The sequence below is a fragment of the Physeter macrocephalus genome, chromosome 3 (assembly GCF_002837175.3).
Source record: "Physeter macrocephalus isolate SW-GA chromosome 3, ASM283717v5, whole genome shotgun sequence".
Lineage (NCBI taxonomy): Eukaryota > Metazoa > Chordata > Mammalia > Artiodactyla > Physeteridae > Physeter > Physeter macrocephalus.
Window position 1 is genome coordinate 14,571,056 of NC_041216.1, and position 24,787 is coordinate 14,595,842.

The 24,787-nt window shown below is 53.1% G+C and overlaps 1 protein-coding gene across 11 annotated transcripts in view; it reads left to right on the top strand.

Annotated features, from left to right (window-relative positions):
- Positions 1–24,215, top strand: part of CRYBG2 (crystallin beta-gamma domain containing 2) — a 25,023-nt gene extending 808 nt beyond the window's left edge. The window contains exons 1-20 of one of the 11 annotated variants that reach the window (XM_055083484.1): positions 2,195–2,334; positions 5,803–8,173; positions 8,586–8,633; positions 8,718–8,830; positions 9,001–9,130; positions 11,211–11,350; positions 12,175–12,301; positions 12,542–12,577; positions 12,941–13,077; positions 13,237–13,363; positions 13,642–13,781; positions 13,870–13,996; positions 14,240–14,272; positions 14,399–14,511; positions 17,400–17,529; positions 18,804–18,943; positions 19,333–19,456; positions 20,985–21,143; positions 22,147–22,306; positions 22,401–24,214. In XM_055083484.1, coding sequence (XP_054939459.1) covers positions 5,870–8,173; positions 8,586–8,633; positions 8,718–8,830; positions 9,001–9,130; positions 11,211–11,350; positions 12,175–12,301; positions 12,542–12,577; positions 12,941–13,077; positions 13,237–13,363; positions 13,642–13,781; positions 13,870–13,996; positions 14,240–14,272; positions 14,399–14,511; positions 17,400–17,529; positions 18,804–18,943; positions 19,333–19,456; positions 20,985–21,143; positions 22,147–22,306; positions 22,401–22,489 — 4,377 coding nt within the window. In that variant the 5' untranslated portion in view covers positions 2,195–2,334; positions 5,803–5,869 and the 3' untranslated portion in view covers positions 22,490–24,214. Of the gene's footprint in view, positions 1–2,194; positions 2,335–5,788; positions 8,174–8,585; positions 8,634–8,717; positions 8,831–9,000; positions 9,131–11,210; positions 11,351–12,174; positions 12,302–12,541; positions 12,578–12,940; positions 13,078–13,236; positions 13,364–13,641; positions 13,782–13,869; positions 13,997–14,239; positions 14,273–14,398; positions 14,512–17,399; positions 17,530–18,803; positions 18,944–19,332; positions 19,457–20,465; positions 21,144–22,146; positions 22,307–22,400 lie in introns of those variants that run through there. The other 10 variants (XM_028487577.2, XR_008616831.1, XM_055083489.1 and 7 more) reach the window with 10 other exon arrangements.
- Positions 24,216–24,787: the final 572 nt, after the last annotated feature.

A 24,787-nucleotide genomic window follows, 5' to 3' on the forward strand; every position in this document is an offset into this window, starting at 1 on the left:
GCTTGCAGGCTCTAGAGCTCAGGCTCAGTAGTTGTGGCACACGGGCTTAGTTGCTCCGCGGCATGTGGGATCTTCCCGGGCCAGGGCTCGAACCCGTGTTCCCTGCATTGGCAGGCGGATTCTCAACCACTGCACCACCAGGGAAGCCCAGGGATGCTTATTAATAAAGCTTCAGTCGCAGCAGTGATTACCCCACATGGTTCTGTGTTGGCGGCCACGGAAACAGGCGCTGAGGTTCCCAAGCCTCCGTTTTAAATTTGTGTTGAAATTACTCTCCTGAATCTGCCTGGTGGGCTCAGAGGTGGAAGGATGTGTCCCCTAAAACTCACTGAAGAGGGGATGAACATGGGATCTCTCTAGAACCACCGGGAAGGGCACTGGGCCTCAAACAGGGCTCTGAAAAGTTCCTAATGATGATGGTGGTGGCTGTCACTTATGGTTTGTTTTCTAAGCATAATTCTATTTAATCCTCATAACAGCCCCATGAAGTTGGACTAATCCTGCTCTCCACCTTTCCACCCCAATTACAATAGGGAAACTAAGGCTCAGAGAGGTTTCATCACCTGCTCAAAATCAACCAGAAAGTGAAGGGGCCAGAATTTGAACCCAGGTACCTGTGTTCTAACTACTTCTCTCTCCTGCCTCTAACGGAGGCCTCGGTGGCCCTATGCAAGCAGTGGAGTGTTGAGTGTGGTTGCTGTGTGGACTGCAGAGCTTTCTGTAACCTCGTGGAGGCAGATTTGGCAGTACTGTGTCAGCAGAGGCAGCATCAGGGATGACCAGGCCTCTGGGCAGGAGTCAGGGTAATGATTCTGTGACAAGGAAGAGGGACATGTGCGACCCAGGCTGGCTCAGAGACCTGCTGCGGGGGGAGGTTGTGCCCCAGCTGGGGGAGAAGGGCTGCAGAGAGAGGGAGGGTGAGTGGGAGGGGCAGTCCTTGGAGAGGGGAAAGGAGGGAGCAGGAGGTTCATCTGGGGGACTTGGGCTACATCTTCCACTCCCTGACTATTTTGGGCACAGGTGGATAATGACAGACTTGCAGGAGGTGAGGGCTCACTTAGAAAGGAAGGAAGTGGACCTCCAGGGGTGTCATCCTTCTCTGTTCCCTTTCTGGGGGAGGGTCCTCTGGGCCAGGATTGGCAAATATGGGGGGTGGGGAGGCGCAACGCAATTGGGTCTGGAAACGTAAGATGTGTATGCATCCAAGTGTGTACATCTGTTCAAATAAGGGTGAATTTCAAGGGGAGGAGGGCTGGGGGCTGTGAATTGACGCTGGGGGCTGTGAATTGACTCTGTGTGTGTGTGTGTGTGTGTACTGTGAATGTGTGTGCATGTGTCACTGTGTTTGTGTGTTTCTGTGTGTGTGACTTGTGTGTCTGCTGTGTCTCTGTGTGTATATCCCCGAGTGTCTGTGACTGACTCTGTGTTTGTGTGTCTGACTGTGTATGTTGGGGTAAGCATCTATGTGTGTTTTTGTGCCTGTGTGACTCTGTGCGTCTGTGCCGTGTGTGTCTGTGTGTGACGCAGCGCGAGCTTGTACGCCTGTGGGCTGGTTTGACCTAGTTTGTGGGTGACTCACTGGTAAGCGGGGCGAATCCAGGATGTGTCGGGTTAGACGAGGCTCTTTCCCACACTCCCCCCGCCGCTTCCTCAGCCTCTCCCTTTCCCAGCCCCACACACCTGATTTGGAAGCCACAGGTTAACCTGTGACAAATCCACCTATGGTCCGGGACCCTGAAGAAGAGAGGGCTCTGGAAATGGGCATTTCTGCTGGCCTGGGAGAGGCATCCTGGGTCATTGGGGTGTGTCTTCAGAAGAAGGACAATATGGGGGAGGGCTATAGGCAGGCAGATTCCTGCATAGTTTGAAGAACATTCTAACCATCACAACTATTCAGGGATGGGACAGGTCAGCTGTCAAATTGCAACCTCCCTGTCGCTAGAGGTATGCAAGCAAAAACAAATGATCACATGCTTGTGGAATGACTATCGGGGTGTGGTCCAGGGGTTGGGTTGAGAGAAGCATAGAATCATAGGTCACTGATATATCTGATCTGATTACCAATGGCTTCCTCTGAAGCTGCTCTCCTGTTGCTTTGCCAAAGCCTATGGAGGCTTTCCAAATGTGGTTACTGTTTTTATGTCTAATTTTTTGTCTTCTGGACTCCTAGGATACCACCTCCAAGAGAAAATTGGCTTTGGATGAACCTAGCCAGGGCCTAGTGCATCACGTGACACGATTAGCGCTGAATGAATGAATGAATGAATAAATGACTTAGAACCCAGGCTTTGACCCTTACCATCTGCCATCACGGACAGGGAATCTCAGCGAATGGTAGTTGTTATTGTTATTTGGAAATGGAGATGAGACTTGGGACAGGGGCTCATCAAGGGGTGAAGCTCCATGTGCGGCAAGGAGGACAGGGGAGAGGGTCAGGCCTCAGGGAAGGGGTGCAATCGAGGGCCTCAGGTGTCTGAATGTGTCGCTCTCAGGAATTCTGGCCCGGGGAAAGAATTGGGCATCCATCTCAGCCCCTCACCTTCCCCATACACAGGGCTTTTCTGGGGCCACTCAGACCCCATCCTGGGCCAGGCCACATGCTGTCACAGCCACCAGTGGTCCCCGAGTCAGTTCAGGCTTCCCTGACCCTCATCCCCATTCATCTGTGCCCCTCATAAAACCTGAGTCACTGCTGGGGCCACAAGACAGGGCCAAAGTTCTGGGTTCTACCAGCCTCTCAGGAGGGAGGAAAATAGAGAGGGAGGAGGGAAGTTGGGGGCATGGGTCCATTTCTGGCCTTAACTGCCCTTATAATGGTCTGGGGGATGCCTCACAGAGACGAGGAGCTGAAGACAGGCTGGTACTGAGGCTGATGTGGAACAAGCTGATCTTTTGGGTCCTTGAGGCCTGAGAATAGGATTGCTCTGCTCAGTGCAGCCTGGAAGTCGGAGTAGCTGACTGGCCCCTCCAGGACTGTGTGGCCTCCTTTAAAAGTAAACCCCAAAACCACAAAGTCTTAGTTTACCAGATACATCAGGGAATTTGATTTGGTGGTTAAGCACTTAGGGTTGGGTTCAACTCTTGCCTCTGCTACTGTATGACTCTGGGCAAGTTTCCTAACCTCTCTGAGCCTTTCCCCCCCCTCATGTGCAAAGTGGGAATGTTTGTTTATAGTTTTAAAAATTATTTATTTATTTGGCTGCACTGGGTCTTAGTTGTGGCACGTGGGATCTTTTAGTTGCAGCATGCGAACTCTTAGTTGCGGCATGCACGTGGGCTCTTGTTCCCTGACCAGGGATCGAATCCAGGCCCCTGGAATTGGGAGCACAGAGTCTTAACCACCAGACCACCAGGGAAGTCCCTTGTTTATAATTTATAAGTAATTTATTCTGTTTTTAAAAATTGAAGTGTAGTTAATTAATAACAATTTATAATTGTTAGTTTCAGGTGTACAGCAAAGTGATTCAGTTATATGTATCTTCAGATTATTTTCCACTATAGGTTATTACAAGATATTGAATATAGTTCCCTTTGCTATACAGTAAATCTTTGTTGCTTATCTATTTTTTTTTTTGCTTATCTATTTTATATATAGTAGTTTGTATCTGTTAATCCCATACTCCTAATTTATCGCCTCCCCTTCCCCTTTGGTAACCATAAGTTTGTTTTCGATATATGTGAGTCTGTTTCTCTTTTGCATATAGATTCATTTGTATTATTATGCATGTATTTATTTATTTATTTATGGCTGCATTGGGCCTTTGTTGCTGTGCGCGGGCTTTCTCTAGTTGTGGCGAGCGGGGGCTACTCTCCATTGCGGCGTGCGGGCTTCTCACTGCGGTGGCTTCTCTTGTTGCGGAGCACAGGCTCTAGGCACGTGGGCTTCAGTAGTTGTGGCACGTGGGCTCAGTAGTTGTGGCACACGGTCTTAGTTGCTCTGCGGCATGTGGGAATCTTCCCAGGCCAGGGTTTGAACCCGTGTCCCCTGCATTGGCAGGCGGATTCTTAAGCCCTGTGCCACCAGGGAAGCCCCTGTATTAGTTTTTAGATTCCACATTCAAGTGATATCATATAATGTTTATCTTTCTCTGTCTGGTTTACTTCACTAAGTATAATACTCCATGTTGCTGCAAATGGCAATATTTCATTCTTTTTTTTTACGGTTGAGTAATATTCCATTGTATTTATATACCACATCTTCTTAAGCCAGTTGATGGGCAGTTGGGTTGCTTCCATGTCTTGGCTATTGTTAAGAGTGCTGCTATGAACATTGGAGTGCATGTATCTTTTTGAATTAGTGTTTTCGTCTTTTCTGAATATATACCCGGGAGCGGGGTTCCTGGATCATATGGTAGCTCTATTTTTAGTTTTTTAAGAGACCTTCATACTGTTTTCCATCGTGAATAATTTGTTCTTTATGAGGAAGCTTATGAGCCAGTGTTTTAGTTTATAAAGTGAGTTTTTTTCTTTTAACATCTATTTCTTTTTTTAAAATTTTAATTGGGGTATAGTTGCTTTACAATGTTGTGATAGTTTCTGCTGTACAACAGAGTGAATCAGCTATATGTATACATATATCCCCTCCTTCTTAGACCTCTCTCCCCCCCATCCCACCCATCTAGGTCACCACAGAGCACCGAGCTGAGCTCCGTGCTATACAGCAGGTTCCCACTAGCTATAGCTATTTTACACTCGGCAGTGTATATATGTCAATCCCAATCTCGCAATTCATCCCACTTTTTCTCCCCCCGCCCACCGTGTCCACGCGTCTGTTCTCTACGTCTGTGTCTCTATTCTTGCCCTGCAAATAGGTTCATCTGTACCATTTTTCTAGATTCCACATATATGCGTTAATATACGATATTTGTTTTTCTCATAAAGTGAGTTTTTATTCTTTCTCTCTTACTGGATGCTGGCAATAACCCTGTGAAGCACATACTCTTTTTTTTTTAAATTAATTAATTAATTTTTTTTTTGGCTGTGTTTGGTCTTCTTTTCTGGGCGAGGGCTTTCTCTAGCTGCGGCGAGCAGGGGCCACTCTTCATCGCGGTGCGTGGGCCCCTCACTGTCGCGGCCTCTCTTGTTGCGGAGCACAGGCTCCAGACACGCAGGCTCAGTAGTCGTGGCTCACGGGCCTAGTTGCTCCACGGCATGTGGGACCTTCCCAGACCAGGGCTCGAACCCGTGTCCCCTGCATTGACAGGCAGATTCTCAACCACTGCGCCACCAGGGAAGTCCAGCACATACTCTTGTTATTCCAGTTTTGTGGCTGGGGGCCCTGAAGCTTGCCCGGGAGAAGTGGCTGCCCAAGGTCTTCCTGCTAGTGAGTGACAGGGCCAGGGGGAACCCAGCTTTGCTGGAGACCAAAGCTGTCTTTCCTTACCTTCCTTTATAGTGATCAGAAACACAGTCAGAACATCCTTGCCTAATTCTCAGTTTTCCGGTTTTCTAGTTTTCAGCTCCTGGAGGACTAGCCCCAGGGCTCCTTGGGCAGAGTCCCAGCCCCATCCACAGACCAGTGGGTCAGACCCCTATGCCTTTCTGCTCTCTCCCTTCTCTCTCCTTCTAGGCTTAGGCCTTAGCTTCACCTCTTGAAGGACCGTGGCACAGGAGAACACCTGAAAGTAGGGAGAGGGGTGGGAAATCTGAGAGTATCGTGCCCGGTTTACAGATGAAGAAACAAAGGCCCCAAAGCTCACATGATTTGCCTGAGGTTACTCAGCCTGACCTGGGCAGGGGGAGTGATTCTGCACTGCAGACAGCCACCCTGACCATGCCCAACCCTGTCTCTCCTCTTCCCAGCACCCTCTGCAGTGAGCTGGACCCCAGTGAGCCAAGGACACCTCAGGATCCGTTGCTGGGGCCCAACATGGAGGAGGCCAGTGGGCCCCCAGCTCGGGCCAAGGCCCGAGTGGTGAGTACCACACTGACATGGCGGCAGCGGCCCCCTGCCCGGGAAGAGAGCAAACACCGTTTTCACAAGGTGTCCCTGGTATCAGGGGCCCGGCTGGAAGTCCCCCAGGAGGAGATGTCTGAGCATGGCCACCGTCGGGAGGAAGTCAACGGCTTTGCTGCACGGGAAGAAGACACTATGAATCACCAGGGCCCCGGGGACGGGGCTGGCTCCAACAGCTTCCAGAGCCATGGGCCCATCTTTTCCAAAATTTACGCACTGCCCCCCAAGGAGAAAAGGCCAGTGGGAAGGCCAAAGGAGGCTGTGGACCAGGGTGATGGCAGTCCGCAGGACCCTAGGACTGAGCCACCGAGCCCAGGAGCCACAGCCAAGACTGAGCTTTTGGAGCCGGTGCATGGGCCCCATGAGCCCAGGCCCAACCCGGGTGTGGGTCTCACCAGCGGGAGCTCCCGGAGCCTCGAGGAACGGCGGGTGACACGCGCTGTGCGGACTACCACGGTGGTGGGAGGGCACGGGCACCGACAGGTGAACAGCTCTGTGACGAACTCTGTGGGGCTAACGCTCCCGGGCAAGGCCCCGCCCAGGGGCCGCAATGCTGCCCGCGCGGTGCAGGCAGTGGTGGTGAGCCCCCGAGCCGAGGACTCACCCAGCCGCAGCCAGGCCCTGGAGCTGCTAGCTAGCCTTGTGCCCGCTGGGCGGAGCCCACCCGCCAGCCAGCTTCCCAGGCCCCCAGCTGCTGTGACAAGGAGTCCAGGTCTGGGCAGCACAGAGGGTGCAGCCCCGGGGCAGCTGCCTGAGACGGGGACAGCAGAGCCAGAGGACAGATGTGTCCTGGCCCCCGCAGGCTTCCCGGACTATGCCCACCCGCCTCAGAACCAGGATGTCCCTGCAACCCACCCGGACCAAGACCAGGACAAAGCCCCAGATGCCAGGGTCCATGAGGTCCCAAGAGTGCAGAGAGCGTTCAGCCCCACCCAGCTCCCTCTCCAGACCTCTCAGGGCCACACACCAGTACCCTCCTCTCCCAGACTCCAGACCCAAACCCCCACCCTGGGCCTAGGTCACCCCCCAGAGCAGCCTGAAGTACCTACTCATGCTAGGGCCCAGCTGACTCTCGAGCCCAGGGGACCCCAGGCCTGGCCCTCCGTCAAAAGGGAAGGGTGTCCAGATTCCCCTGCTGCCACCAGCCTGCCCACGGTGAAGACTGAGGCTGTTATAGTCCCTGGACAATCTCTTACTCCATCCTCTACAAGAAGGAAGGCTGTCACCAGCCCAGGACATCTTTCTGCTCCATCCTCCCCAAGGAATAAGGTTGTTCAGGACTCTGAAGATGTCTCTATCTTCTCCCTTACCCAGAAAGAGGTGGTGCAGAGCCCTGGGGTTCCTGCCGACTCAACCCCCGCCCAGAAGGAGGTTGTTCAGGGCCCTGGTGCTCTCATTGCCCCCTCCTCCTCAGGGGGCAAGGTATCCCTCAGCCCAGGAGGCCCCCCTGCCCCAAGGCTGATGGGAGCAGAGGCCAGCCTGGAGTCCCAGCTTGGCCCTGACTCCGCTGAAGGTGAGACGTTCCCGGAGCCATCAAGGGAGGAGGAGGAGGTGGCCCTGACCGCTGACCTGGAGATTTTCCTGGACACCCTGCGGAGTATGGAACCCCCCGAGATCCTCCGCACTCACCGGCTGCCACGAGCCCCCCGCTCTTCCTACCTGGCCACATACGCCACGCTGCCTGCCATCGAGGAGGACCAGCCTGGGCCATGGGTGCTGGGACCCAGCCCCCAGGGGGTGCCTGCACTGGAAGAAAATGAAGAGGAAAGGGGAGAGGAGGAGGAGGAGGAGGAGGAGGAGGAAGAACCACAGAACCCCTACCTGAGCGACGGTGAAAATCTCCAGCGCAGGCAGGAGAAAGCCAGGTCCAGCCCCTCCTGGGACTCCCACCCTGCCCGACCCTGCCAGGTCTCTTGCTCTCTTCTAGAGATGATGAAGAAGTACACAGCAGGTGCCAAGGGCGCCCACCCAGAAGTCGGGCCAGAGTGGCAGGCAGGCAGCCGGCCCACTTCCCGTCTTGAAGGCAGCCTTCTCTTTGGGGGTCTGGTGCCTGCCCTCAAGGAGGCCCCCACTTTGGAACCACTGGGCACAAAACCATCTGCTCTACCGCCCCACGGGGCACCAGGGCTCAGGAAGGTGCCAGGGCAGCTGCCCCTGCTCTACAGGGAAGGGTCACCTCCAGAGAAGTCCGCATGTGCCCAGTCCCCGGAGGGGTGGGTAAGTGAGGCCTTGGATGGGCAATGGAGGGGGCCTGGCCTCATCTGGGCCAGAGTTTGGATGGTGTGAGGACCATGATACTGGGGGGCAGAGTCTCCAGGGGCCAGGGGCGTGGGTCTGAGGTCTAGTTCAGTGTGACCACATTTCTCTGGGCCTCCGTCTCCCTATCCAAACAGCAGATTTGCACTGTGGATTCCAAAGGGCTTGATATCTTGGAAGCTGGGGAAGGGGACAGCTTCCAGGGACAGAGTGATGAAGGCACCTGGGGGTTGGGAGCAAGTGTAGCATCCTTTGTGGGCCAGCTCTTTGGGGGTGGAGGCCCATAGGGAGGATGTGGGGTTCCTGGAATGGCAGGTTGGGGGAGACAGTAAGGAGGCAACCCCGTAAGATCTATCACCACTCTCCATTCCAGAGCTCAGCAATGAAGACCCAGGGCAAACTGAACACCAGGCCTGGAAAGGTAGGGGGGTGGTAAATGGGTGGGGCAGCAGAAGGTGGGGGACCTGGGGACAGTGCCTGAGGACCCCCTCTGTGCCTTCTCCAGATGTTCCTCTTCTCGGAGCCTGGCTGCCAAGGCAGCAGCAGGGAGGTTTGGGAAGACATTGCTGATGCTTCCGGCTGGGCCCGCGTGGCTTCCATACGGGTGGTACGAGGCTGGTGAGTGCGGAGTTCCTGGCAGGGTCCTGCGTGTGAACCTGGGGGATGTGAGAGCAGTGGGAAGTGCCCAGTGAGAAGTGCCTGGCACAAACCCCCTCAGCTACCCAGAGACCCTGTCTTGTGGGTACATCGTTTCCCCACTCAGTGACCCTAGGTCTCTGTGCCCACAGCTGGATGCTGTACGAAGAACCGGCGTTCCGGGGCCAGAAGCTGGTCCTGCCTGAAGGAGATGTGGAACTTGGAGCTCTGGGGCCAGCATGGAGTACCCAAGGCATTGGCTCCCTGAGGAGGGTTGTCCAGGTGAGTGGCTGGGTGTGGGGGACCAGATTTTGCCCATCTACCCTAAGCCCCAGGCCCTGAGGAGGGAGACAGCCTCAGGTACCTAGAGTTGGAATTTCTGGGAGAGATCATATGGGATCGGAGCCTGGAGAGGGTTTATCATGGTCTCACCTGTAAAGTCCCGACCTCGGAGCCAGTGGGGAGAAAAGGATTCTGGGTGTGCTCAGCCTGGCTTGGGGAGGCAGGGGCCAGGCAGAGGCCAAGCTCCAGTAGCTCCAGCTAGTGCTGGAGAAGGATTCGGTTAGAGCAATAGAAATGGGTAGTGCTGTGAGCGCTCACCTCCCCACCCCGGGCCCAGGCTTTCAGGCCCACGGCCAGAGCCAAGGTGCCATGGATGTGTGTTGATTCGTGTGCTCTTTCATGTCATTCACAGGTGCTCTTTCATGTCAGCTGTGTGCCCGGCACCACGCCAGGCAATGAGTAGGTTGGGGGATCTGCTCTCTGCCCTGTAGGACTCATGGTCAAGCTAGGGTATGAGGGCTGGGTTTGAAGCAGAAAAGCCATATAAACAGATTAGAGATTTAGAAACATTCCTCTGGTTGCCAGGAGGAGAAAAGACAGGGATTCTGGAGACAGGAAGACCAGGAAGGGCTGTGATTTCCGGCCGAGGGGAACCTCTGAATTTTGAGGGAGGGGTATGTGGTTTGAAAAGGCATAGTCTTATTATAGTTTCACATCTGTAAAGTGGGGAAAAATAATATCGTTTTCATAACACAAATTTACAAACTGCTAAAATTAAGCTTGACAAAGCCGTCTTGGCCACTAGGGAGACCCACATGAGGAAGCAAAGATCTAAAAGCAGGCCCTAGCCGACGTTTTGGGTTTTTTTTTTTTTTTAATTTGTTTTTTGTTGTTATTTCTTTTAATGGAAGGACAAATAACCCTGAGTCCAGAGCTGTTGAAATCCTCCCGGTAGGAGAGGATGAGAATCTTAGCTAGGGCAGCTTCTCACAATAAATTCATCTTCACGTGGGAGGTAATGAGGTACAAGAGAAAAACAAGGGCTTTGAAGTCCAGTGGACCTGGGTTCCTTTGATTCATTCAGCACTGATTGGGTGCTTAGTGTGTATCAGGCATCTGGGATGTGCTGGGTTGCAACGGTGAACAAAAACTGCAGTGCTCTGTTCTTGGTCTTGCTACTTACAGGCTGTGTGCCCTGGGGCGGCCCACTTGACTTCACTGAACCTCACTTTCCTAGTCTGCGAATGGCGTAATAACTCTCGTTGGGAAGACCAAATGAGAAGGGGTAGGACAGGCCCTTATATATATGCCTTGCACCCAGTAGGTGCTTCATAAACATTTGATGAAGGAGTGAGTGAATGAAAATGGCCCTAGTGAGGAAGAAACACCCAGAATGCAGAGAGGACCTGCAGCTTCCAGGGATGAGGTGCAGCTTCCTTGGATAAGGAGGCCAGTCTGGACAGGCATAGAGACTTGTATACAGTCTGGAATTGTATACAAAAGAAGGGTCAAAGTGAAACCTCAGGAAGTGGCTGTCTATCCCGCCCATCCCTCCACCAGGCTGGAAATGAGGCTCCCAGAGGCAAGGCAAAGGGCATGGCACTTGGCACGCTCCTGCTGGGAATTTTGGCCTCAGGTCCCAAAGGGCCAGTGCAGGACCAGTGAGGGCTTTGGTCTCAGGTTTGTCTGGCTGACCTTGCAGAGAACACCCTAGTCATTTCTGGCTTCTGGGGAGAAGTCCCCAGGAGCCCCAGCTGGACAGACTTGGGGAAGAAGGTGTAGGCGGGGGTGGTCTCTGAGGGCTGGTTTGTTTGTTTGTTTGTTTGTTTGTTTGTTTGCGGTACGCGGGCCTCTCACTGTTGTGGCCTCTCCCGTTGCGGAGCACAGGCTCCGGACGCGCAGGCTCAGCGGCCACGGCTCACGGGCCCAGCCGCTCTGCAGCATGTGGGATCCTCCCGGACAGGGACACAAACCCGTGTCCCCTGCATTGGCAGGCGGACTCTCAACCACTGCGCCACCAGGGAAGCCCAATGAGGGCTGTTGTTTTATACTTCATTCTTCCACCCCTTTCCTTCCGTAGGACTACATTACCCCAGAGATCAGCCTGTACTCTGAGGAGGGCCTCAAGGGAGAGCAAGTGAAGCTAACCAAGGCCTTGGAGGACCCCCAGGGCCTGGAGAGGCCTCTGCAGGTGGCATCTGCCACTGTCTCCGCAGGACTGTGAGTCTGGGCTGTTCTGGAAACCCTACATTTAACATTCACTGTGCTGGGTGCTGGGGACACAGAGGTGACAAGACATGGTTCCTGCCCTCAAGACGTGCTCAGTCTACTGGTGGGGCCAGGCAAGCAAGCAGACAGTGGCAATCCAGAGTTCCAGGATGGAGAGACACGGGGCTGTGGGAGTACAGAACAGCACCAAACCAGCCTGAGGTCAGAGAAGCCTTCCTGGAGGAGGAGACTCCTCAGCTGGGATGAGTCAGCTCCAGAAGAATCTAAGTTCCATGAGGGCAGGGACTTCGTATGTTTTGTTCACTATTGTATCTCTGATGCCTGAAGCAGGGCCTGGCAGGGGGTAGATGCCCCTAAATATTTGTTAATTGAATGAATGGGGAAAAGAGTATACTAGCACCTGCAAAGGCCCAGAAGTGAGAGACTGACTTTGAAAGTTCACTCTGGCCAAAGAAAGCAGCAAGTGGGGAGATGTGAGGTCCAGGAGGAAGGCAGGGGGACTGGACAAAAGGCCTCTTTGTGCAGCTGGGCTGTATTGTGAGGCTAATGGGGAATTACCAGGGGTTTTTAAGCAGGTCCGGCTGCTGGAAAGAACTCTCAGCCGCTGTGTGCAATTAGAGAGGGCCAGGTCAGAGGAGGGGAGATCAATGGAGTGGCTGCTGCAGGAAATTATGGGGACCTGAAATGTCCTCCAGAGTCCCCTTGATGGGGGCCTCTCCCCCAAAACTTCTTTCCCCCTTCTACCCCTTCCACCCCATCCACTAATCTGTGTTCCCGGGAGTCTGGGGTGCAGCTGCCTCTCTGCCTCCCCTCAGGTGGCTTCTATACCCCAAGCCCTTCTTTGAAGACACTCCCTGCATCCTGGAGCCTGGAGAGTACCCCACCCCAGAGGCCTGGGGTGCATCAGACCCCAGTGTGGGCTCCCTGAAGCCCATGAGATTGGTAAGGAGCAGGTGGTCCCAAGCAGCCTTGTCCTGTAGTCTGGGTGAAGAGGAAAGGCCTGGGAGCTCCTACTGGGAATGGGATTGGAGGAGAGGGAAGATTAGTCCAAGGGTTGGGGGAGAGGGAGGACATGGGGTTGGCCATTTTTAGGGGCCCCAGGAACAAGTAAACCCTAGGTCACCAGCCCCATCTGTCTTCCCGCACCTCTGGGCTGGTGTCTCAGCTCTGTCTCCTCTGCAGGGCTGCCCAAGTGTGGAGAAGCCAGGGGAGCCCAAGGTAAGCATCTGGGCCTCAGGGTCAAAGAGGACCTTTGGGTGGGGTGTTTGTATGTGTGTGGCTATCACGGCCTGGACTAGAAGGTGGGAGAGGTGGGAGCTGGGGGCTAGAGGCTGGGCTGGGGAAGGGAGGGGTGGAACCCGATGGGCTACATCGGGCCCAACTGGGAACTGGCTTTTGATGTGTAAGGACCAGGTCAGAGGTCAGAGAAGAGACAGGAGTTAGGTAAGGGCTTGGGGCTCAGTGAGGGAGTGGGAGGGCTTAGCTCTGGGTTGATGCTGGGTAGAGTCATCCTGGGGTGGCTGGGTGGGTCTGGGTCCAGATTACTCCCCACCAACCTCACACAGCCCCTCTTCCCCGCAGGCTGTAGTGTATGAGGCCCCAGGCTTTCAGGGCCAGAGCTGGGAAGTGAGCCGAGACATCTACAACCTGCAGCAGCCAGAGGACGGCCAGAGCCCCAGCTTGGCCTCTGTGGGGTCCCTGCAAGTTCTTGGGGGCTGGTGAGGACTAGGACCCTTCCTTCTACCTCATCCTCCCCACTAGCCTCTACCCTCCAGGATGGGAAGTGACCTGGTCCGCCTAGGGGTAGGGGCAGCTCTCTTACACATCCATGGGCTTCCTGTGACTGAGTCTGTTTGTCTGCCTCCCCCTTCCCCCAGCTGGGTGGGCTACGAGAAGGAGGGTTTCCGGGGTCACCAGTATCTGCTGGAGGAGGGAGAATACGCTGATTGGTCACATTGGGGAGGCTATAACAAGGCGCTGACCTCCCTGCGAGTCATCCGGACGGTAAGCAAGAGCAACTGGGCCATCCCTCTGCCTCTGGCCGCAGCCATACTTGCCCCAGCACAACTTGTTGAGGGAAGAATGTGCGCCTCCTCTCCCTGTTCTCTACAGCACCTGGAAGTGTTCCCTGAGGTCTAGCCTCTCCCTCCTGCTGCCTTTCCCCAGCCCACACTGATCACCTCACCGCAAAGTCCCTTGGTGGACTGCGTCCTTGGGGGTCTGGGCACTCCCAGGGGTTTCCGTCGGTGGGCGGGAGAAACCTGACTGTCCCTGGGGCCCAGGACTTCGGGGACCCGGCGGTGGTGCTGTTTGAGGCCATGGACTTTGAGGGGCATGGCGTGGAGGTGAGCGAGGCATTGCCGGACGTGGAGCTGGCGGGACACGGCCCCCGAACGCAGGCCATCCACGTGCTCAGCGGCGTGTGAGTGACCGAAGCTCCGGGAGCTGGGCCGGCCGGGGGCGGTTCCACTGTCTCCTCCACGCTAACCCGCGCCCCGCCCTTCCTGCAGGTGGGTGGCCTATCAGGAGGTGGGCTTCTCCGGGGAGCAGTACGTGCTGGAGAAGGGCGTGTACCGCAACTGCGAAGACTGGGGCGCGAGCAGCAGCGCCCTCGCCTCTCTGCAGCCGGTCCTGCAGGTGTGTGCCCGCCGCAGGAGCGGGGCCTCTTAGAGGGAAGGGGCTTGGCGTCCCCCCGCAGGGGTGGTGGCGACTGGAACAACCAGGCTTGGAGCTCCTGGGGGCGGGGCCTCCTGGAAGGGGCGGAGCTAATACGGACCTGAGGGTGAGGGATCTGAGAAAAGGGTCGGGAATACTGAAACCAGAGGAATTGAGGCTGGGGGCTAGCACACTCCTTAAAGCTCGAAACTTCGGTCCCTTCAGGTCGGGGAGCACAATCTGCACTTTGTCTCAAAGGTAAGGAGCTGGTGGGGGCCTATGTCTCCTCTTCCCTCATTTCAAATCTCTCCCCCACTTCCCCATTCACTCTGTCCCACTCCATCACCCTCCTTCACTCTCATCTCTTCCCGTGTCTGCCGCCAGATTCAGCTTTTCTCCGGTCCGGACTTCCTGGGCGACCACATCTCCTTTGACGATGACCAGACCTCTCTTCCCCCCTCCTTCCAGCCCCAATCTTGCCGGGTCCACGGCGGCAGGTGAGGAAGTGGGGAAGGGGAGACGGGGGCGGGAGGGGAGCGGGGGGCACCTGCCCAGAAGTACTTAGCTCAGCTTGGAAGTCGAGGCTGTAATTAGAGGTCTTTGTTGCAAATGATTTCCTTCCTTTGGCTTCCTTGAGATTATCAATGATCCGAATCATTCAATCAAAGCAAACAAAGCAAAATAAAGTTTTAGTAGAAAATGTAAAAACTGCAGACAGTATAGTGTAAATTAACAGTAATTTATCATTACTGTTAATTTACACTATACTGTCTGCAGTTTTTACATTTTCTAAATTAACAATAGTTTATTATTACCTAATACCCAGTCCATGTTCGAATTCCTCCCGTTATCTCAACAAATGCCTTTGTGAAATTGGTTTGTTTTTCTCAGGATCCAGACAAGGTCCACACATTGCATGTTGTCCATTTCATCTTTAACGTATAACAGTACCTTTCTCTTCTTTTTATTTTATACCATTTATTCGTTTAAAGAACCCAATAATTTGCCCGGTAAGTTTCCCATCTTCTGTATTTAGCTGATTGCTTCCTGGTGGTGTTTTAATTTTGTTCCTCTGTGCCCCATACTTCCTGTAAACTGGTAGTTAGATCTAGAGGTTTGATGAGATCCAGGCTGTTTTGTTTTGCTGGCAAGAAGACTATTAGAGGTGGTATGTATACTTCCCACTGCATCACATGAGGAGGCACATGTCAAGCTGTCCCATTTTTAATGATATTAAGATCCCTACATTATAAGATTCCTCGCTGACCTTTCACCTAAAGATTTTTAGCATCCATTGATGATAATTGCCTAGACCCATTATTTCTTTAGAGGTTACAATATGATTTTCTAAGTTTTGTTATTCCCTATACATATATTGGCTGGAATACTTCTATAAAGAAGGACTTTCCCTTTTCAACTGTTTGTTTACCTGAAATAGTTTATACAAAAAAGGCAGTTTGATCTTTTCCCAAGAATCAGTGTTTGCCCCTTTCTATCAATTTTCAGAATAATTTCTGAATTGGTGCCCTAGCAACCTCTAGAGCTGACCAATGAAGATTTTTTTAAGTATTGTTATGAACTCATGGGTTTTTTATGTATATGAAATGCTCCAGTCCCTTGGAGTCACTGTTCTTTTGTGTACTCAAATTGTTTCATCTTTGGCAAATGGGAGCACCTCCCAATTGCTTCCTGGGTATTTTTTATATGACCTCAATAGTTTTTCTTATAACTTCCTTGTTTTTCTGGTACAGTAAGATGTTCCAGGATCATTTTGTACATTTTTTGCCTCAAACCAGGAATCATTTCCCAAAGAATCCTGCTTGTTTTAATGCATAATGCTCTTTGGAGACCAAAATCTGCACGCTAGGTGTTTCAAAATTATAATACTGATATTACTACTAACAGTAAAAACCAGTGAATGCTGTTTGAGGTCTCTCTGTTGTTCTTTTTGTCCTCAGAACATTCACCTACGTCCCATTAGGTATGTACAGTTCAAACTATTGTGTTTTTAAGACATTTGAAATAATACTTTTTTCTGTGCAGTTATGCCACCAGCCTGATATACAGTTAGGTTCATTTATTTTGTTTATTTTAATTTTTATGAATACTTCTCATTTTTACTTAATTCTGTTTTCTAATTACATAAAATATTTGTAGTGTTCCTGTCTTAGTCAGCTTGAGCTACTATAACAAAATACCGTATATTGGGTGGCTTAAACAACAGGAATTTATTTTCTCACAGATCTGGAGGCTGGAAGTCCAAGATCAAGGTGTTGGTTGATTTGGTTCCCTGGTGAGGGCTCTCTTCCTGGCTGGCAGATGGCTGCCTTCTTGCCGTGTCCTCACATGGCTGAGAAAGAGAGCTCCTATCTCTTCCTCTTCCTATAAGGACACTAATCCCATCATGGGGGCTCTAACCTTTTGACCTCATCTAAACCTAATTACTTCCCAAAGACCATCACATTGGAAGTTAGGACTTCAACATTGGAATTCTGGGGAGATACAAACATTCAGTCCATAATATTTCCAAAGTCAAGACTTAAAAAAACAATAGCTTTTATCTCTGTCCCTGCTACCTTTTCCACTCCCTCCGCCTATAAGTAATCTTTTGTGCGTGCGTGTGTGTGTGTGTTTAGTTTATTCATCCATTGTTTCTTTTTGAAGATATAAACAAATATGCGCTCATATAAATTTACATATAATTATAGAAACCAAATATGTTTTGTTTTCCTCCTCCTCCATTTTCTTACACAAAAAGAAGCATACTACAACCTGGTAAATATACTAAAGACCACTGAACTGTACACTTTAAAAGAGTGAATTTTATGGTTTGTGAATTATATCTCAGTTTTTTTAAAAGGAAGCATACTGTAAACACTGTTATGCACCTTGATTTTTTTACCTAACAGTTTGGATATCACTTTATATCCCTTTAAGAGCTCTTCCTCATTCTTTTTGACTGCTGTGTTACACTCCAAATTCTTATTCAACCGATCCCCAATTGATGGACATTTGGCTGCTCCCACTCTGCCACTGCAAACAGTGTGAAATCAATAGCCTTATGTATGTGTCATTTCCTGTTTTTGAAGGGTGTCCTTGGGATAGATTCTGAGAAATGGGATTGCTGAGTAATTGCACATGGAGTTTTGCTTGATGTTGCCAAATTTCCCCCGAAGGGTGGTATGATTTCATTCAGTCCTTTCTTAAGTCTGACCTTAGTCCCTGCTGCTGCAATGCCTGTTTATCCTTGGTCTCCCCTGGACCAGGGGATCCCCATCAAGTCTGCATCCACTCTGCTGTATCCCAGGGGCGCCTGGGCAGGCCAAGGAGAGGGTGGGCTCAAATACCTACTCACATCCCCCCACTCTTCCCCTTCCTTCCCCAGCTGGATCCTGTTTGATGAGAAGAACTTTGAGGGTGAGCAGCACATTCTCTCTGAGGGCGAGTTCCCCACTCTCACAGCCATGGGCTGCCTGGCCTCCACGGTCCTGGGCTCTCTCCAGAAGGTGCCCCTGGTAAGTGCCCCGCTCCAGTTGGAGGCACCCCTGAGGCAGGGGTTGCAGCTGGGGGAGCCCACACACAGAGCCTCTTCTCACTGCTGGGTGGGCTTTGGGGCTTAAACCCAGTCTTCAGAGCCACCCCAGGTCCCCTTGACCCCAGGGCTTCAAAACCAGGTCAGCTTACTAGGGATTTATTGAACCCCTGCTGAGATAGGTCCTGGAACCCTGCAATATATCAGACATAGCCCTGCCTTCAAGGAACCCAGAAAGATTACACCTCAGAGTGCTGTGTCCTGAAACTGAGGTGGGACAGGGCCAGGAGGGGCTAGCACTCAGGGGTGGGCTGGGGCCAGGGGCGACCGATGAGGTGGTGATTCTGGGCAGGGAGGAGTGGAACGGCAAGATGGCTTAGCTGCGTGGGGGGAACGGTGGGCAGGAGGAAGGCAGTGGGGCTGCTGCTACAGTGATCCAGGACAAGTGATGATGTCCTGGACTAGGAAGATGTGGAGAGAAGTGACATGGGCTGATGAAGGACCTGGAGTCTGTAGGACTTGGTTATGGACTGCGTGGCCAGTGGGAGTAGCACAAGCAGAACAGCTGGTGTTTACTGTACCATATGCTCTGGGCAGTGTTTAAAAGGCTTCCCATGCACTAAGGCATTTAATCCTCACCACAACCCCATGAGCCATATACCTATTATCTTCTCCCTTTTTCTGACGTGAAAACTGAGGCACAGAGAGGTCACGTGACTTGCTTCAGGTCACGCAGCCGGTAATAGACAGAGCCAGGTTCTGTACAACTACATGCTGGGCTCTGAAGAAAAACAGACCTGGTTCTGAAGCCTGGCCTTAGGGCCTTGAGCAAGTGATTTACCTTCTCCAGCCTCAGTTTCCCTCTAAGTGGGGATAATAATAGCACCTGCTTATAGGGCTGTTGAGAAGTTATAACGAGATCAGGTAAAGCACTTGGCACAGAACCTGGCGTGTAGTAAGCCCTGAATACATGAGAACTGCTATAATGACCAGTATTATTCTTGTCACTCATCTTAGAAGTGCCATTTACTGGGGAGGAGGTTTGAGGGGCAATGGGGGTTCCATCTGGCACATGCTACATCTGAGAATCTGGGGGACACCCAGCTGGCGGTGTCCAGGAGTCAGGGGCCCTGTGGGGTGGAGCTCAGGAGGGAAGAGAGCCTGAAAGACCATTCTGGGAGTTGGGGTTTCTGGAACTAGAGGGGCTGAGTCAGGGGCTCTCGTGGCCTCACCCCTTCTCCGTGCCCCCGGCCGCAGCACTTTTCAGAGCCATCCATTTTCCTGTATGGCCTGGAGTGCTTCGAGGGGAAGGAGATCGAGCTCGGTGGGGAGCTGCGGAGCCTGCAAGCCGAGGGCTTCAACAACCACGTGCTGTCTGTGCGGATCAAGGGGGGCTTGTGAGTGTGCTGTAGGGATGCGGGGGCTGCGAGGGAGGGAGGGAGGTCGGGGGCCTACAGGTCTTCCCCCCTCTTCTACTGCACTCCCCTCCACGCCAGGAGGGAGAGGGGGGAAGTGCAGGCTGAGAAGGGTCACTGGCCCTCAGGGCTTGGACCCCCCAGCCCGAGGTGCTCTCCAGGATCTTCCTCTGCCCTCAAACCCCAGAGCTCCCTCCCAGCCTCCCTCTCTACCCCCTCCCGGGACCTGAACCCCAGGCAGAGGAGTCCGGGGGCGTGAGAGAGGAGGAGGTGGAGAATGTTCTGACGGCTGCTCCTCCTCTTCTACCTGCCTGTCTGTCTGTCTGTCTGTCTATCTTCCTCTCTGTGTCTGTGGCACTTGCTGGGCTCAGCTGGGTGCTGTGCCAGCACAGCGACTTCCGGGGCCGCCAGTGGCTGGTGGGCAGCTGCGAGATCACCAACTGGCTGACGTACAGTGGGACCCAGAGGGTGGGCTCCCTCTACCCCATCAAGCAGGTAGGTAGCATGTCGGGTTGAGCACGTCTGGGCCAGTCTGTCTGGCTGTTTGTCTGTCTGTGCGTTTCCCATGTTTCCCAAACTCAACCTTTGTGTACTTTTGTCACAATTTTTGTCACACCATCATTCCTTTTGAACCATTGTCTCCTTAATATTTTCCTCTAAACCAACTCACCTTTTTTTTTTTTAACTTTATCCTATCCTAAGGAGTAATGTCCATAAGATCATGGGTTTGATGTGTATGTATGATTTTTCCTTAATAGACGTTGTGATAAATTCATTACCATTAAATTTTTAACAATAAGGCTTATCCACATAAGCCTGAAAATTATCTCCTGTACCACCCACCAGTGGTAAGCACACCTCACTTTGAAACACTGTGTCTGTACTTGTGTTTCCGTATGTCTGTGAGTGCATGTCTGGACATGTGTCTCATTTTTGTGCATGTGCATTTATGTGGAGGCGTGGCCACAGAGGGGGTGTGTGTGTGTGCGTGCACGCGCATGCCCATCTGAGGGCGTTTCTGTGTCTGTGATGTCACTTGTATCCATGTGTCCTCTGGAGGTGATCTGTGGGGGGATGTTTGTCATCCCCTCACCCTGTACATCTGTGAGAGTATATTTATGACTGTACGTGCCTGTACTTTGACACCGTTGAAAGTGTGTGTCTTTGTGTGAGGAAACTTGTGTGGTCCCTATTTCATACTCATAACATCATTGCTAGAAGGAATCTTGGAGATTATCTCCAACCTTCACATCTTACAGATGGGGAAATAAAGGCCCAGAGAAGTGGACAAGAATTTGCTCTGCAATCTTCACAAGTATTTTACCTCCATGGGCCTCGGTTTCCTCATCTTTAAAATGGGGGTGCTATGTATGATCGAGTTGTTTAGAGGATTGAAGATAATAATGATGTAAAGCCCTTAGAACAGTGCTTGAATGGTTCGGCACTCAACGAACGTTAGCCGTGATTATTGTTATTACTATTTTTACTGTCACCACCATCCCAGACCCCCAGGTGATTTGTGGCCGAGCCAGGTCTGATGTCTGACAGCCCAGTGTCTGCCCTGCTGGGCTACCTCTTCAGCATGCGTAGTGCGTGCATTTCTGTCTGTAAGTGTGTGTGCACATCTGTATTCCCATACACATCCAAACTTTTGGCAAACATAAGTGCCAGGCGTGGAGTCGGCTGGGGGAGCAAATGGTGTGAGTGTACATGTCGACGTGTATCCATATGTTTGTGTCTGCGGCACTCCTGTACAACCATGTGGATCTTGGGTGTATCTGCCAGTGTTTCTGTGTGTATCTCTACAGATGTGGAACTGTGTGCGGGTGCCCTACGTATGTGCCCCCGGCATATGTGTGAGAAAGGAGGGGTGACTTAGAAGCAGGGTCGAGGATGGTTTGGGGCAGGAGGGAGAGCTTGGGAGCTTGGGTTACTGGAGGGTCCAGAGTTGAGGGCACTGGGGGCCCAAGTGGGAGCATCCCTGCCCAGAGACCCCTGACTCTCAGCTCCCCCCACTCACCAGCGCCGGGCTTACTTCCATCTCTGGAATGCGGCACTGGGGGGACTCCTGGCAGTGCCGGACCACGTGGAGGACATGAAGGCGGGCCGCGTGGTGGTCTCTGAGCCCCAAGCTGGAGGCAGCTGTATCTGGTACTACGAGGATGGGCTGCTGAAGAACCAGGTACCAGTTTAGGGACTGGGACAGGGTCACCAGGGCCCCAGACCCTCACAAGCCTACCTTTGGGAGTCCCAGCCTGTTCCCAGTCAGGAACAGGACCCAGCCTTGGGCCAGAGAGACAGAGAGATACACAAACACCAGGACCCTGGTGGAGGTGGAGAATGCAGGCTGTGTACCCCTGGGCACTTCGGGCTCTTCTCTGGGCCTGTCTCCCGTCTGCAGAACAAGAGCGTTGAACCAGATGCTTCTAAGGGACCACTCAGCTCTGATATCCTGTGACAGATTTGGATCCTATTAATAATGATAGATCCACTCCACAAACATTTCCTGAGCACCTGCTATGTGCCAGGCCCTGTTCTAGGTGCTGGGAATATAACAGTGAGAAGACAGAAACAACTCCTGCCCTCCTGAAGCTTGCATCCTAGTGGGGAGAGAAAGAAACAAATGAGTAAAATATCTTAGTACCTTAGGTGTTAAAAAGAGCAATAGAGGAAAAATACATTAAGAAAGGAAAATAGGAAGTATCAGTAGGTCTGACAAGGGGAGCCCTTCCTGAGAAGGTGGCATTGGACGGAGGTACCTTGCAGGTTTCTTCATGTGACTGCCTCATGTAATCCCTAGAGGGCACTAGGGGGCAAGTCCTATCATACTTCCCATTTTATAGGCGAGGAAACGAGAGAGCACAGAGAAGTTAAGTAACTGGCTGAAAGTCACATGGCCAGTAAGTATGTGGAAGCTTGTCTGCTGCGAAAGCCTGCGCTTCAGGAGTCAGTCATGGAAGGCTTCCTGGAGGAGCTCATATTTTTCCAGCCCTTTTATGGTTTCTCACATTGAACCCTCACAACAGCCGTCCCCAAGGAAACCAGAGCTCAGAAGGATTAGGAGATTTGCCCAGAGTCACAGTCCATACAAGCCAGGATTCAAAGCTGGGTGTGTCAATGGTGTCTTGGGTTTGGTGGAGTCTCTGTGGGGAGGGCCAGTGCCTGACGACCTCCTGGGGCCTCAGGTAGCCCCCACCATGAGCCTGCAGGTGATTGGCACCCCCAGCACAGGCTCCAAGGTAGTGCTGTGGGCTGAGAGCCGCCTGCCCCGCCAGACGTGGAGGATCAGCGAATCAGGCCATATCTGCAGCCAGATGTTTGAAGGCCGGATCCTAGATGTGAAGGGTGAGTTGGGCATGTGTGTGGGAGAAGGCCGCTGCAGGCAGCAGAGTCCCCAGCTCTCTCTGACCGTCTCCCCATCTCTTACCCCCTCCCCCAGGTGGCCAGGGCTACGACCGGGACCACGCAGTGCTATGGGAGCTGGCCAAGGACAGGGCGTCCCAGATCTGGACTGTCCATGTGCTTTGAACCTCCCCCCCACCCCCCAGCCCTGGAGGCCCTCCCTGGGATGCAATGTTTTTATAGGGGTTTTTGTTGTAACATAAACTGTTTTATAATATGCTCCCAGGTATCCTCATCTCTGTGCACCTTGATATTTGGGGGTGGGAGTGAGGATTTGTTCACCGGCCTTCTTACTTGCCTGCACTCAGGTGGGCTTCCTCCCTCCCAGCTCCAGTTCTGGGGCCCAGGTAAGGCCTCCGTCTGCCACCAGAGGGAACACTGGGAGCAGGCTAACCGCTGAGTGTGGTCTTGTATGCAGTCACCCCAAATGATGTGTTCTCAGAGACTGCTCTGAGCCAGGTTTGGCCCTGGGCTATGGGGACACAAATATGAACCAAGCCCCTTGGTCCCCGCCCTCAAGCCACTCACAGTCCCGTGGAGGATCCCGATGGGACGGTGATACACTCAGTGACGGGGTAAGAATGGAGGTGGAAAGATGCACAGGGGAGGAGCCTAAACCATTTAGGGGCACAGGGCAGGGAACACTGCTCGGAGGAGGGAACCCTCCGCTCAGATGTGGGGGATGAGAAGGAGTCAGCCAGGCTAGAGGGTGGCAGAGGAACGCAGACAAGTCCAGGGGCGGAAACTTGGAAGTGCAGTGCGCGGGGGACTCTGGGCGGGGAGGGAAAGGCAAGTGGGAGCCACACCTCAGAGGGCTGTGCCCACCCGGGCTCCTCTCACTTTCCCCCAACTCTGGTCTCAAGTCCTAAAGGTTTGGCCCCCAAGAAGCCAGAACAGGGGGTCTTGGTCCCTAACCCAGCTCAGAGAGGGCAGGACATAGTCTTTCAATCTGGTAGACACTTGTCCCCTTGGCCAACGTCCTCCGGGAAGAGGCAGAGATGGTCGAGGCCCTTGGGGGCTTCTCCAGAGTTCCCTTCCTACTCTTCAGCTCCCAATTCCACCAGCCCAAACCCAGGAGAGGTAGGAGTGGTTGGAACAGCTGTTTGTCCTTCCTGCCTTCCCAGCCCATGGGTAGGCAGGGAAGAAATGGACAGTGGCCTCTTCATCTTTTTCAGCCCCCAGTGGTTGGAGATGTGAAGACAGGAGGATGGCTGTGAGGCTGGGAACCCCTATAGGCTGCGGGGTGGGGCTTCTCTCTGAATCTGTCATTCTGAGGACACCGAGGCAGTGGAGTGGGGGGCTCTCTGAGCCTCCGCAACTGGGGATGTCCAGGGTCTGGGAGGGGGTGGGGGTGGGGTCCTCTGGGACCATCATTCCCAAACTCCCAGGGACAGGTAAGCAAATGCAACTAAAGGGAGGGTGAAGATGGCAGGTTCTGGGTCGTGTCCCTGCAAGGGGATTCGAAGGGGAAGGGCCTCCGCATTTGGACTTTGGCGCAGGGCAGGTGAGGTGCGAGCTCACTGGTGCCACCTCGCCTGCTGATGGGGCTGTAGGTGGCCCCTTGGTGGTGCTGCTGCAGACCTGGCTCTTTGGGCCTGGTGACGTCCAGTGACCACACACAGGACCCCACTCCAAGTACATGACAACTTTATTGAGCCCCAGCTGGGTGGTGGTGCTTTCCCCTCCATGGCAGTATCTTGCTGTGTCGGCCATGGCCCCCCAGGCTCTACCTGTCAATTCCCACAACCTGCTCATCTCTAGCATCAGCCCCTCCCAAGGATGGGGCGGAGGGGGGGCTTCTCTTGCTAGTGATGGTGGCAGCTGTCTTGGGGGCACGGGGCTAGGGCTGGGCTGGGGCGTGTCACCTCATCTGAGGTGGAAGAGCTGGATGAGGGTGTTCGTCAAGAAGAGAAGGGTGCTGCCGCCGCCCAGGCTCCCGAGGGCTGGGGCCCCATTCCTGGGTTTCTGGGTGGTGGTCTGGTTTCCCAAGACTCCAGTTTGTATCTGCAAGAGGAGAAGTGTGGCAAGCTCACGGCGGGGTGAATCTCATGTGTGTTGTTGAGACACAGTTTCCCCACCCCAAGACTGTAGTTCTCAGTTCTCTGCCCCAGTGACCACAGCTTCTGCCACAAGGTCCTGTGGGGATGGTTGGCTGCTTCCTGCCTCAACACAGGCAGGGTCAGAGGCAGTTCCTGGTCCACGTCCCACAGAACCTTCCTTTCACGTCCACCAGACCACCAGCTCCTCCAGCATGTAGGAGATAGGGGAGCCTGTGGCCCCAGCCCTTGACCGTCCAGGGCCTGAGCCTCCCTGAACCTCAGTTTCTTCATCTTGTGAATGGGGAGGAGAGCCCGTCACAGTCATGGGGGTCACATGAGACAGGGCTGGTGAGAAGGGACCTGGCAAAGTGTAGGTGGATGGGGA